The 15,575-nt window shown below is 35.2% G+C and overlaps 1 protein-coding gene across 3 annotated transcripts in view; it reads left to right on the forward strand.

Annotated features, from left to right (window-relative positions):
• Positions 1-13,872, forward strand: part of LOC127858399 (uncharacterized) — a 14,666-nt gene extending 794 nt beyond the window's left edge. Inside the window, exons 2-12 of one of the 3 annotated variants that reach the window (XM_052395525.1) lie at positions 2,113-2,194; positions 2,578-2,689; positions 3,296-3,475; positions 3,931-4,054; positions 4,570-4,705; positions 4,866-4,966; positions 5,505-5,646; positions 7,293-7,446; positions 9,702-9,829; positions 10,386-10,561; positions 13,634-13,872. In XM_052395525.1, the coding sequence (XP_052251485.1) occupies positions 2,113-2,194; positions 2,578-2,689; positions 3,296-3,475; positions 3,931-4,054; positions 4,570-4,705; positions 4,866-4,966; positions 5,505-5,646; positions 7,293-7,446; positions 9,702-9,829; positions 10,386-10,545 (1,319 nt within the window). In that variant the 3' untranslated portion in view covers positions 10,546-10,561; positions 13,634-13,872. The remainder of the gene's footprint in view (positions 1-2,112; positions 2,195-2,577; positions 2,690-3,295; positions 3,476-3,930; positions 4,055-4,569; positions 4,706-4,865; positions 4,967-5,504; positions 5,647-7,292; positions 7,447-9,701; positions 9,830-10,385; positions 10,562-13,633) is intronic. The other 2 variants (XM_052395524.1, XM_052395526.1) reach the window with 2 other exon arrangements.
• The last annotated feature ends 1,703 nt before the right edge of the window (positions 13,873-15,575 follow it).

Below are 15,575 nucleotides of genomic sequence, written 5' to 3' on the forward strand. Positions count from 1 at the left end.
GTAAACGGTAACATGAACAGACACAAATAAAATGGAACTCATCCTCTATGTCCCGTTGATTACAACAAAGGCAATAACGTTCTTCACGGGGAATATTGTTGCGTGTATATCTCCCGGTCTGTATTCTCAAGGGATGGGCAGAAGCCCTTAATTTTACAAAGTATAAACGTAGACTCTTCGGCAATAAATCTAAGTAATGTTCATATTCAAAAGTAGTTTTAAACATTCTATACATATCTAAAATTGAAATTCCGTTCATATTACCAAACCATTCTTGCTTAAAGGTGTCAATAATTCTGCATTTAAGTTCACATACAAAAGCATGGCTATTAGTTATATTCGCAGACTCAAAACAATAGGAAAAACCGTAATCGTTTAACAATTGTTTAACATTTGCAACCCAATTTTTGCATCCTTTATTACAATCATTTAATGCTTGAATATACACATTTCGTATAATAATATTATTACTGTTAATAATTTTTAACCAATACTTAACAATTCGTACATATCTATTTACATATAAAGGGTATCTGCCTAGCTCACCATAAACTGTAGCATTACATGTGTTTATTTTCACATTTAACAATCTTTTGCAAAATTTTAAATGAATGCGTTCGATCTCTTTTGATTTATTAAAACCCCATATTTCAGAGGCATAGCAACAAATAGACCCAACAAAAGAATCAAACAACTGACAAAATAATTTCGGCTTAAGATCATACTGCTTACATTTATAAAGTAAAATATTCATAGCCTTAAGGGCTTTTCCAACAAGGTGTTCTTGATTAAGGTTGAAACTACCAGTGTAATTAAAAACAGTGCCGAGATAATTAAAATTGTCGACGATTTCTATAGTTTGGCCATTATATGTCCATTTTTCATCTTGTCGAATTTTACCCCTTTTGCGAAAAACCATTATTTTTGTTTTTGAAGTGTTCACATTTAGCCCCCAAGAATTACAATACAGATAAAGGTTATTTAAATGGTTCTGTAGTTCTTCTGGTGATTTACCTACAATAGCCATGTCATCCGCAAATAACAATAAAATTAAAGTTATGTCGTTTATATTTAAGCCAGACAAGGTGCTATCTTGTAAAAAAAGTTCCAAATCTTCTACAAACAGTGAAAAAAGAATCGGGGACATTACCTCCCCTTGTCTGAGACCGACAGCATAACTAAAGTAGTCAGAATATGATGTACACGACTTAACACAAGACTTAACATTTTCATACATATTTTTAATTATTCTCAATAATTTGCCTTTTACACCAGATTTATACATTTTTAACCATAATGCGTTACGATATATACTATCAAAACATTTAAGCAAATCAACGTATACAACATACAAACGTTTGTTTTCATTTAAAAAATTCTGCACAACAGACATCAATATATACATAGCATCAACAGTTGAACATCCTTTTCTAAAACCAAATTGAGCATCTGAAATTTTAGCATTATCTTCACAAAACAATTCGATACGTTTGTTTAAAATGGTAGTAAACAACTTAGAAAAACAACTAACGAGTGTTATCCCTCTATAATTACTAATATCATCAACAGAGCCTTTTTTATGCAGAGGAATGATAATTCCTTCCGTCCACTGGTCGGGAAAATAGCCAGAAACTAAAATGTTATTAAACATAACACACAAATGATTGGATAAAATATCCATGCTTTCAAGAAAATATTCATTCAAAATAAAATCGCTACCAGGCGCTTTATTACATTTTAAGCGTTTAACTGCATTCCTAACTTCATCTACCGTTATCGGCTGATCTAGTTCTGGAAATGTACAATTTTCTTCGTTAAAATCATTATTTAAACAAAATTCTTCAGCTACTGGATTATTACTATTAGAAGTATTATATCAATGTGGGATATGTGTTGGTAATAGTTGTGTATAGTGCGTTGTGTGCAATCTGAAGAAATACTGTTCGCGCAGCCTAGTTAACCGATATTTTTCGAAGTTAAACAAAAAGTTTAAAAAAAAATATAATCATGTTGGACTTAAACAATAGTCTAGAATAATCGCAAGCGTTGCTTATATAACACACTGTTAAATAGCATTGTTTATGAGCTTAAGTTGAAGTTTATGTTTGTTAGGTATTCTGACTGGAGAAGGCACTGCATTCCTGCTTGGTTCCCCGTGCGACTGCCCGCCATCGTTTACCGGAAGCACACAAGGGTACTCAGATCGCAAATAACGGGCCACTAAAATGTGTCGTCCTTTTTTATTCTATAAAGCTTCCTTTGTTGTAACACACTTGTTATCTAATCAGTTAACGACGCGTAGACGTGGAAAGCTCCGAAGACTCCGTCATTTATCAACAGAAATAAGATAACCAGCGAAATGCCATTTGTAAAAAAATAATTTTTAAAAAAGCTTCAACATACTTGGCACATGAAGTGCGAAATTATCAAACCTTATCGTTTCATTCGAGCAAAAGGTTATCATTCCATTGGAATTCTCCTCTGATAAACTGCTTTGCATTTATTAAGTGCTAGTACACCAATCACAGATCCTAAACATGTTGATGTTATTTCTTAGCTACACATATGTATATTCAGGTTTGTGGAGAAAACCTTTTCCAAACTTAGTTCTAATGTGACTGTGGTGAACCCAGGCAGAGGTTTCTACAGACATATTGAGACTCGAACCTCTAGCTTTCATCCACTTTCGGTAGATTTTCTTATATTCATAGCGCCATTGTCTTCCTATGTTAATCATGTCAAAGTCATTAACACAATCATCTTTATATGCATCATCAACAGCTTCTATATTTTGATCAGCATCATCAGCAGCATCAACTGCAGTATCATCGGTAGCAGGAACAGCAGGATAATCAGTATCATTTGTTTAATCAGAAATCAGCATGATCATCATACCATCATAGTTTTCATTATAATTATCATCGTCGTGGTCGTTGTCACAATCATCACCACTTTTCTTCTTATATGTTTCTTCCTTATTTTTATATTATTTTACTTCAAGAACAAGAACAGCATTAGCAGCTTCATTATCATCATTATCATAACCATTTCAATCATCATGTTGTCTTATCAGTAATTTTGTTAAGTAAAAAAAGAAGTAACTGTAACATACAGTTAAAATAAATTTCATGAATCCAAGACATTTTATTAAGACACTTTTGTGCTCTCTCCATCATCTACTTGAGTCAGAGGAACAGTCAAAGCCCACACAAGTTATTTGTCTGCGCCAGATATCAAACTCTCGATGCGCGGATTTGAAGTCGAGCGCTAAATTATGAATCCTTTCCTCTGACAGTCTTGGTCAATGGGCCCACAAAACAACGTCTTATACCGGCAGTACTACCTTGACACCTTCTTAACATCCGATCTTGATACGACCTTCACGGACAAGGTCAAGGCCGATCTCAAGCTCATTCAAGGTCAAGGTTGGACGGTGATTCTCAGATTCGCTTATAGCAACTGCTGTGTTCAACCGGTACGCGTTTTAAGACATTTTTATGTTGAGCATTTTTTTTCACTTAATGCTTATTATCAAAGGTATGACCATTCACATGTATACCTCGCCTTAGCTAGTGTTCAAATATTCCATCCGAACTTAAGTGGAGCAAATTTTAGATTTAATTAACACGTAAACATACTAATTATTATGCACAATGCTGAAGTAGTCAATTCGATGGTGACGTATTGATTTAACAGTTTGACGTTTGTGACATAACCGTTAAACTGTAGCAAAGATAAATATTAAATTTATTTTTACAAGTGGTTTAAAGTGAAATCTTGGTAATTTAAAACTGGTTATTCACTTTGTCAAACCGTGTAAATTTAAGTTAAAATAATCATTCATGTGTACTATTTCTGGAATAATATTTAATTTTTAAACATGGAAGACTTACATTAAAAGAAACATTTGACCTATTTATTCCTTTGCAGCCCTACCATGACCCAAGCTACTCGCGTATGCTCTCTCACATCCGAAAGTTGGATCATGATAACGTGTTCCGGGACTACGAAGGAATCATCGTAGCGATCCAGGCTGGGTTTGTGGGCGTCTGGGGTAAGAGACAGGATTTAGGGCGTTAAGGGTAAGAAGAAGAGTGTGTGAGCTTTTGGGATAATACGTGTAATGTGTGTGCGTCTTGGGTAAGAAGCAGAATGTGTTTGCGTCTTGGGTTACAAGCGGAAGTTGTGGGATTATGGTGTAAGAAGTGGGTTGTGGCAGTCTGGGGTACCGTAAGAAGTGGGATTAGTCTTGGGTCAGTGCGATCTAAGACGTGTCCTGATTGTTCATAATTGCTTGAGTCTGTATTAAGAATACTTGGCTTAAGTCTCTTATTTCGTTGATTCATATAACGCTTTGTATAATTGATGGTTATATTCAGCTGGTCTTCTGGCCTGACATTTCTGAAATACTTAATTGGTTGTTAATACAGGGTAAAAACGGTCAAGCCCTTGGTAAGGCATATACGAAAACCGCCATTAACAACTGGACAAATAAATAAACATAAATTAAATCTTTAAACATTAAAACAGACAAATATTTGATTGAACACAATATATATATTTCCGTAGGAGAGTGGCACTTCACGACCAGCGAATTCGGGATTACCAAATACTGTTCGAGTGTCGATCTCGGCCTCACTGACGCCCAGTGGGCGAACCGGAACGGAATTCTCCAAGCACTCCTCGATGCGGCACCTCCTTCAATGTCAGTCATGTATTCGTGTCTGCAACATGGAATCATCTTTTATACTCGCACCTCACGTTAAAATCGAATTGTAACGAGCAATGAATGTATACACATTTAACGTCCGACTTCCGCGAATTTAGATTGTTTGTAACCGAATATCACGTTTTCTTGTTCACAGAGAAATCTTGGTGCGAATCCCGGAGTACAAGTTTCATCTATATGACAAAGTTGCGACAACTCTCTCAGACGAGAAAACGCGGGCTGGTAAATCACGAATAGGTAAGTTACACGCAACTAATTTGTCGCTTGATATTTTGTTGTTGTAACATAATGCCTGCAGTGAACTATATCATTGGCCCATATCAACAAAGTTATGTATGGAAATTTAAGGAAATTTCTTATTGTCATTCAACAATACTAAAATCTCGGCCTTTTATCTGCTTGTAGACAATACGCAAAGAACTTATGATAGAACTTAAGTGTGTGTTGTGGTACAAAAAATGTAACATAATGTTTGCAGAAACATATAGCACTGGCTTTTATGAACAAAGCTCTGTAGGGAAAATTAAGGACATTTCTTAACACAACCTTTGCATTATCATGGACATTTAAACTGATTGTATTACAAATCTGAAAAAAAACTCTTCAATGTTAGATAATTCAAGACTCAAGAACAAATAGTTGACACATGAATGAAGCGCATTTTTAGTCTACACATTCACGTAAGCACGTTATATAGACATCTTTAAGTTTTCGAATATAAAAATAATTATTAATATAGAAAAAATTAGCTCTAAATTCAGCGTGGTGTTCTTAGGTTTCTATAACGACGCCTTTCTCTCGGACTTGGACCAAAATATGGGCACGTTCAAATGTACCGGCGACCGGACGTACATGGCCGACGACAGCCGTTACAACTACGTCACCGGCGAAACTAATGACGCCAGAACACCCGCAGCGTATGTAAATACATGTCTTTGATGTCAACGTTAGAGGTATATGACGCTGAAGTCAATGTAAGTGACGTAAGGCTTAGCAGACAACGCAAATGATATTTAACGTTGTAGCCAAAGTCATTGGCCTAATACACTTTAATTGGCTTACTACGTTAAGTATGTAAGTATTTAAGTTGCATTTAATGGTGAAGTCAACATACGTCAACGTAAGTGGCATTAACACATTTAAGTACATGTACGTGGCATGCGAAAGTTACAGTCGACGTAAGAGGCACACGCAGTTAAATTAAAACTAATGACATGAGACGTTGAAGTCAACATTATAGCATAACACGTTATACCTGTAATAAAAATGATGCATTAGAAGTAGCCATCTAAGTAAGTGGCTTCAGAAGTGTAAGTCAACGTTACTGGCATCAGCGGTTTTAGCATCGTAAATGACATCATTTGTTTAAGTCATCGTAACTGGCATCATCGGTTTAAGTCATCGTAAAAGGCAGCAGAGGTTTAAGTCACCGTACCTGGCATCAGAGGTTCGAGTCTTCGTAACGGGCATCATAGGTTTAAGCAATCGTAACTGGCATCATAGGTTTAAGGCCTCGTAACTGGCATCAGAGGGTTAAAGTCATCGTAACTGGCATCAGCGGTTTAAGTCATCGTAACTGACATTAGATGCTTAAGTCTTCGTAACTGGCAGGTGGGATTCATCGAACTTTGCATCAGAGGTTTAAGTCATCGTAACGGGCATCAAAGGTTTAAGCAATCGTTACTGGCAGCAGAGGTTTAAGTCATCGTAACTTTCATCAGCGGTTTAAGTCAACCTTAGTTGCGTTAGATGTAGAAGTCAATGTAAGTGGCATAAATAGTTAAAGTCAAATTAAGTGAATCGGTGACTTTATGTAAACGTAAGTAGCATCAGACGTTCAAGTGAACGTAATCGGCATCAGCGATTTAAGTGAACGTGAGTGGCATCAGACACAAAAGTCAATATATTAAGTGGCATAAAACGTTGAAGTTAATGTCAGTTGCATACGACGTTCACGCAAATGTAAGAGGCATACGGATTTTAAGTCCGTTTAAGTGGCATTAGACGATAAAGACAATGTTATAGGCATTATACGTTCATGACAGTTGAAACAGCAAAAGAGGTTTAAGACACACATGTAACTGGCATACGACGTTAAAAAATGGGACCTATGTATGAGTTGGGGACGAACGTACATGGCAAACAACACAGCATTCAACGCAAATAGCAAGCGACGTTGATATGTAGCGTATGTAAACATTTGACGTCATTCTGTTTCCGTTACATATTGTGTTCAAGTTATGAAGACAATGTTTATGAGCATGTATCTGTTAGACACCATAACGTAAAGATTTGAAACTGAACGTTGTTGCAAACAGTATTTATGTTGTACGAGCGTGCATCTATTCGTTGCTGTGTTAGGAATCATTGTTTGCGCGCACACAGTTTTAATCAGCAGTCTAGTCGGTATGTTCTTATGGGTTTTTCACTGTCAAATTATTTTTATTTATTTTTATAAATCGCAAGAAGCTATTATGTTGGACGATTTGGGATGCCCAACACAGTCCAAGTGTACATGCATACGTGAAGTAATTCTATCTTGCGTACCTTTTCTTCATTGTAGATGGACCTGTGCTAACGCGATGAAGGAGCTTGCTCAATTCCACTACTCAAGTCTGAATACCGACTATCTGAAAGAGATAATAGATTCATGGAAAGAGAATGGCTGCTATGACGTCATATCCGCTCATCTTGGATATAGGCTGTACTTGACAAAAGTAAGGGGAACATTGTTATTGTATTTGTCATATAGTTGTTCAAGTTATGCCTATAAAAAACGTTCAATGTGCGTCCTATATAGCTGCCGTTTTATTAAAAAAAATATAAGAGAAGTTATGAATTGAATATACCCTTCAGTAAAACAAATGAATTAAAAATCAACAAAGGCAAACAAAACATGACATTGAATTGAAACACACACACACACACAAACACAAACACACACACACACACACACACACACACACACACACACACACACACACACACACACACACACACACACACACACACACACACACACACACACACACACACACACACACACACACACACACACACACACACACACACACACACACACACACACACACACACACACACACACACACACACACACACACACACACACACACACACACACACACACACACACACACACACACACACACACACACACACACACACACACACACACACACACACACTAACACTAACACACACACACACACACACACACACACACACACACACACACACACACACACACACACACACACACACACACACACACACACACACACACACACACACACACACACAAACACACACACACACACACACACACACACACATATATATATATATACATGTAGGTCTAAACGTTATCCGCACCAAATTTCACTTTATACAAGTAAATATTTACTATGTATCATTTGTATTTGCTAGGAGGCGCACACGACGATCTCAAACAGGCAGTGCTCAACGTCATTAATTCCCATCAGCGAACGAGCACTCCGTATTATCATTCATTGTTATTTTAGAGTTGTCCCATCAAATCACAAAGTTAAATATATAGTTCTTCATTTCGTTTATGAAAAACACATGTCGTCATATAACACAAAGAGATAAAATACATGTCATCATACAGCAAGAAAGAACAATAAAGGTTCTTCGCTTCAGGCAAATGGTTCAGCCTGACTGGCCCTCGTTTTGTTCGAATTGTCCGCAATACGTGCTGCTTATTCTGAGAAATGTATGTGACGCCCAAAAAATATCGGTCTGATTGACTCATCTAGGACTGGCAAAACTTTCAGCGAAACAATGTTGTTTAAATAATTCAATATCGGCCTTGCCCTCATTTCAAGATGCCATTTTTGCACTTTGAATGGTCCAATTTTGGAAAGTGATATATTGTGTTGAACAAAAGCTAACTGTTATTATTTGTGAGACACTAGTTTTCGTTGATTTCGTGGGTTGACCGATCCAAGAATTTAAAATTCAAACGAATAATCCAATTGTTATTCGTTTTCATACTAAACTACCGCAGGCATGGAAGATATAAATATTCAACGTAATCTACACACACATCCTGCGTTGTTTCGGAATTCAGATAAATACACATACTTCACAAAGGGGAGTACATTACACTGTGTACTTGACGTTTTCTGTAAAACGCTACGACAATATATTCAATTCAAAGATGACAATGTGTGAGTATAACCTTATTCTAATAAATAATTTCCTTGAATTAAAGGGAAATAAAAGCATATTAATCATAAATCTATCATGAATAAGACTTATTGGCCATTGAATTCATCACTTCAAACACTCGTGTATGGTCATTTAGTCCCGCTAATCCGCTAAGAAAAACAGAACCGAACAGATGTATCATAACAATTTAGTATTGAATAGGCATGCAATAAAAAGTCCAGCAACTATCACCTCATAAAACAGACTAGTTAATTGGCATGTAATTAACAGGGCCCAACTACTGCAAGTGACCTCCTCTCGTACAGCCAATTAGCGCGGACAAGTATATCGAACCAATCGGAAAATGCCCGACGCAAAATCCATGTTTTTTGTTTGTTATAATCAAGAACGCACGCATTTACGTGTAAACGAAATAGTCCGTTTAAAGAAAGAAAAAAACCATAACACATTTCATGCCGAAGAAAATAATGTTTTTTTCTACAGTATATCGTTTTTGTATACTAGTATTCATTTTCATACCGATTCGTATCTTGATTTTCCATAAAGTTATATAACTATAAGGACTACCGTAGGATATTTCGTTCAGTACATGTACATCACATACCTTTACTAGTAAAAAATACTCGATTGCCACTCATTAACTCGTACCAAATACCCATGCTTCAGTGGTTAAGCCGGGTCACGTGTTATTGTGTTTATTATTTCCAAGCCATACACGGAATGTTATTTATTAAACGTCCCGTTTTGTTTCCTGCTTTAGGCTATTCTACCCTCCTCAGTCACAGCGGGCGGAGAGTTCTGCTACCACATCGAGATAAATAACGAAGGCTACGCCGCGCCGAATAAGGAAATGGAGGCCCATATAGTGCTGGAGAACTCCGGAAATGGGTAACATATACTTGTTGAAGGCAAACCATACGTTATTGTCATGACTGCACATATGAAGTAGTTCCATGAACTTTCTTATTCGAAGTAGCGTGCCTTGTCCACATTAAAAAAATGGCAAATTATCTTAATAATACAACGTTATTCAGTCCACATTCAAAAGAAGTCGTATGTTTCAATTCAAATAGCTCTCTTGGTTTTACATTCTTAACGTTTTCCGAATCCATATTGGAAAAGAAGTTCCATGTCAATCTCGGAACAGTAATATATGGTCTACATTCCACAAGTAGTCCTACATTCAAATCGAAATGAACTGGTAATGTTTAACGCCGACAGTAGTCCATTGTCCGCTTTAAAAAAATAGTTCCAGTCCAAACTTATACAGTACGTCTATGTCAACTTTCTTCGAGTATTGCAGTGTCACATTTTTACTCACACCCGAACAATCCCCACCCCGAAAAGAATTAAATGCACAAAAACGGTCAATACCGAGACTTGGTGCAAGATTGCGATGGCATTCATGATCACAGCTATAAAGTTAAAAACAACTTGTTGACAGCGCCCTCTACTCAGTGATGGTTCCCGGTGTGGAGGTGCGGGCTTGGTTACCTGGCAACACGTATACTCTTCAGGGAGCCGCGAGCGTGCCGGCGGCCGTTCCCAGTGGGAATTATAAGGTTGATGTGAACAGTAATTGCATATTTGAAGTCCTCACATAATGCTTACTCAAGCGAGGTAGTTATATTAACCCTTATATAAAAACTGTTAATTTTCGTATATATGTATATATGTTAAGATTGAAAATGTGCAATCCAATGCACTCTATCCGAAAACTGTATAATTAGTTATTCCAAAAACTACTAATGATTAGTTTATATTTATCTTTTATTCGCGGGTTTTTCTCTGTTAAAAGACACACGAAAAAGCGAGACACTTATATAAATCATGCAATAAAAACCGTAATTGGCCTTGTATACGTATATATATTGAAATTGAAAATGAGAAAAAAAGTATTCGAAGAAACGATAAGTTTAATATTTATCTTTCATTCGCTTGTATTTCTCTGTTTTAAAACACGGCAAAACAATTTAAATGTTTCCCAAATACACAACAACATACTTAATGTATGAAGTTTGTAAAGAAATACAACTTTTACTGGAAATATCCAAGAAATTGCTCAAAATGTTTAGGGAATGCCACGCATGGGTGTGAAAGTTACAAGAGGGCAGCTTGACAACGACAAGGGTTAAAGTAGTCTTAACATGGTGATTTTATTGATAATCTAATGTTTTAAAGTTATGAATGTAAGCAAAGATATATTGAAAAAATGGATGCAACTGTGGTCGTGATAAAACAATACTAAAGAATACGTCAATTCATAAATTTCAAGAAAGTCAATCTGTTGAATTGAAAACATTAAAATGTGCACTTTCCCTTACTTGTTAGCGACCCATTTTCGCCCGGAAATGGAGCTTTTTACCGCCTTACAAGCGTTTTATGAGATCGATTTTACTGAAACTTGGCAGAAATAATGTTTAACAACTGACATCAATTCTAGTATTTTTTTAATGAAAATCTTACAAATGTAACCGAGAACTGTCACTTTAAAAACAACTCTTTGTTTACCTAGAACATGTTTGGAACTGTTCCAATTATTCGCTCACCTAATATAAACAAGGTTTTCTTATAATCCAGTTGCTCTTTTATTGCATAATGATATTTGATGCCTACACAGTCAAGAGGGACCACCTTTGAATCACAGTATTTTAAATTCAAATTGAGTTGTTTCCCTTTAAACAGAAATAGAAAAACACTTTAGGTTATCATCTGCGGTATTAAGATTATTTTTTTTCGCATGATTACATTGAAAGAAAAATAAACTATACACACACAGTAAAAAGAATGTTAACAAAAGAAATACAGGTAACCATAATTTGTCGGCTGCAAGTAAAAACAATCGCGGAATAAAATGACCCTTCCAACGCCTCAAATAAATCTGCGCGTGCGATATTGACGTCATCCCCCGCGTGATTTGGACAAGGTCAGCTACACATTGTTTTTTTACACAATTGACCAGTCGCCAAATTATCGATCGCTCCGCCCACATAGTCACGTGGTCTAGTGATTAGAAAACTCCGACAAGCAGATCGCAATTATAGCGGATTACGTGAGGGAAATTTTATATTTGTAATGATGTATTATGCTCTTTCCTATAAAATAAATTATTAAAGCCGCAAACTAACCTAAACTGCTTTGTAAAACGTTAATACAATCATTAAAACTTTAGAGAGAAATGGCGTAATCATAATAAATGAGTTAACGGCAGACTGACTATCAGAAACGTTTCTTATACATATTATATAGGGAGGTGATGAAAAATCCGTTGTAAAAATGAGCATTCATTTCATATTGATTTTGAACTTGTATTCAACCGTCTGACAGTGAACCCGGTGGCTATTTATATGTAATTTTGAAAATATTTTTATTAAATGCAAATGACATGTCCATATAATGATGGGTTTTTTGTTTATTAAAAATGTTTAGATTTTTGTTTTATTGTGTTATTTTTAAAAAGACACCGATTTTTTTTATTTGGATATAAATTAACTTTTGATTTTAACCATAATTTAATGCAGGCCTAATTTCGTGGTTTCATTAACAGATAGTCTAATATGCATTTTATTTCATTTATGTTTAATGCGAACCTGTTACATTTCACTATCAAAAAATGAAATGTTGGTATTACGGTGCTGTTCACGAACATTCGAATTGAATACATTTAGCATATTATGCATTTGCTTATTTATAACAAGATGGCCCTTATATGTTAATTGCAATTTTCACATTTCTCCCCGTATCAATATATGTTGTATTAGAAATGTTGTTGTTGTATTATAAGCCGTACATTTTACACTTGAAGTCGCTTTAAGCTGGCTTAGCCGCGTTGAAATTATCTTAGTGTTGTTTTTACTTTAGTTAAAACAAAATTTAAGTTAACAATTTATAATGATTTCCCTTGTTTATGATCCACAGAAAATAAATATATAATTGGAAATCATTTAAGTAATTAAATAGTTTTCTTTTCTTGTGTAAAGTACCTAACAATGCCTTAATGTTTCTTCATTCTGAGATCCACGCAACATACTGTTATTTATTAATCATCGACAATTACGCTGAGATTAATAAGCACGTGTGGCAATTATTATGTTGCCCAAACTGCTTAATAATATTGTGCATCAAACGGTTTAACACGTTTTATAGAACACACACCTGGTGTGGTTAAACTATTTATTGTGTTTGTTTTCTCATTACTCGTTCATATGTTCAAGAAATAAAGATAAAATAATAACCTTTTATAAAGTATGTATAGCACCTACAATTTTGAATAATGATCGAAGAGTAATGATCATGCATTTGATATAAAATCTGTGTAAACTCTTAAAAATTACGTCCATTCCATATGTTCAACACGCTTTGTTTGTCGGACAAAATGGCGGCCAGATAAGCGTTGCTGAGGGGTGTGTGAAAAATCGATATCTGATTGGCTGATCGACAAAATGTGGGCGGAGATGGCGACTGGTCAATTCAATTCAAACGTGAAACTCACATATTTCTGAAATAATCAGCTGGGATGAATGAGAATGACACGGCAAATCGCATGCCGACTGGGAAATACTGTTTATTGTTGTTTAGGCTGGTTTTAAGGGGGTGGGCGAATAATAGGTACGGGCGAATAATAGGTCGCTAACCAGTAGAATATGAACATCAAATTGTCCAAGAAATGAGTGATTAATTGTCATGTTCCAGGTACATTTTGTTCTTCTCAACAAAGTGCTAGGAAGGAACAACAAATATTTTGTTCTTATGGCAAATGAAAATGGCGTCCAAAACACGACAACGCGTATGAACAGCCTCGGTCACACTATTGACGTCACATCCGGTCACTGCAACAGCCAATCAGCGGCCGTGTTCCATTCATGGCAACAAACTGGAAATGGAAGATGAAACATTTGATTTTTTTTAAATTTATAAACAAAACAGAAATTGTTCAGAGTTATTTTTTCATAAACGTCATCAACTATCGAAGTTGCAAAACGTAGGAATTTTAGCCGACAAAAATACAATAACTAATGATGTCAAACATCATAGATCATATTTTACCTTTTCAAAATGATATATATGTATATTTTGTTTTACAAATTGTAAATGCAATAAGTTGTTTTTATGTAAGATGGTTCATGTTTTCAATGAGCATGTATACTTTAAAAAAAAACGAGGCGAATGTCGGAATGTTAATATATCAAATGCTATCAGTTTCCATTTAACCGAGTACGTTACGACTCGTCCGTGTAGTTTTAAGAAGACATTTTATATCTTTAATTAATTAAGTAATTTATAAGATTCAATTTAACATATTCTCCTGCAAATTTCCACACACAGTAAGCAAGAATATACGTTTAAACGGTTAAGCTTTTAAATCAGCTATTCAAACAATTTAAATATGTAAATGTAAATAAAATACAGATTATTCATATTTAACAAGCTCTCAAACAAGAAATGTCTTTAAAGTGACATAAGACGCATCTAACACTTGAATTGAGCTTAAAAGAATTAACAGGTCAACAGATTTAGTTAAAATGTAGTAACTGACCAATTATTAGCAACTCATCCTGCTGCCAGTTGTTTATAAACAAGATATATTATATTCGATATTTTACATGACTGTCCAAGTCCTCTAAGCCGATCGGAACTGCCGCGTATTTACGAAAGCGAAACAATTTGAGTCTTTCTCATAAAGTCACTTTACTGACACTTCATTTATAACATATTTCTTTGAAGAAGTGTGGCCGAAGATGTGGTTGACAGAGACACGAAGGTTAATATATTCATGATTTCAGAATTGTCATTTGTTTTCGCGGTGAGTTCCAGATTTTAAACATACCAAAGTTAGGTCAAGTTTAGCATTATTTTTTCTCTTTCCGGGATATTGTTTTAGTATGTTCATGCTGCATTAGAACATTTAAGTGTATATGAAGTGAAAACTAAAAATAAACAACGGTTGCGATAGACACCTATAAACATAGCATATACTGTTAGGTGCGTTTAATATCACTTTAAATAAAGGAAGATATTCAAATTATGCTTGGTGTTGTTTTGGCGTTAACAGCCGGGCAAATATGATTGATATGATATAAGAATCTCTCTTTTTGGAGGGTTTTAACTCGCCAGCTCGAATTCATTCCCGTTAAACAGATACACAATGATAATAGGAAATGCAAGCTCGATAAAACAAGCTCAAAATGTATTTTATCAAATTTGCCTATTCATTTAAAAAACATACAAACATGCCATTTATACTTTATCATTTTCACAATAAAGCCTGAAAACTCTTAAAAGGCAGACTGACGCGCAAGGTACAATATTAGGGTAATGTTGTAAGTTCTTTCCAATCTGTGAATAGCGGGACTAGTATTTAGTTTATTTATATGAAGGTTTACTAATATAATCATTGTTTCTATAATCGAATTTATATTTTAGCTTATAATATTTAATCAGTAAAATTGTTCATAAATAATTTTAATTTTAAATTACGTGACGATACTTTGTCTTAACGTGTCTTTACGCGGTCAGGCAGATATAAACACTCCCGTAGCAACAGTACTAGTAAATGGCGTCACGAACGTTATACTAAGATAACTAAAGGTGATAAAAACGTCTTTGCAACGATATGTCCCGGGTTCGACTACTT

This window comes from Dreissena polymorpha, chromosome 14, assembly GCF_020536995.1.
Source record: "Dreissena polymorpha isolate Duluth1 chromosome 14, UMN_Dpol_1.0, whole genome shotgun sequence".
Taxonomy (NCBI): Eukaryota; Metazoa; Mollusca; class Bivalvia; order Myida; family Dreissenidae; genus Dreissena; species Dreissena polymorpha.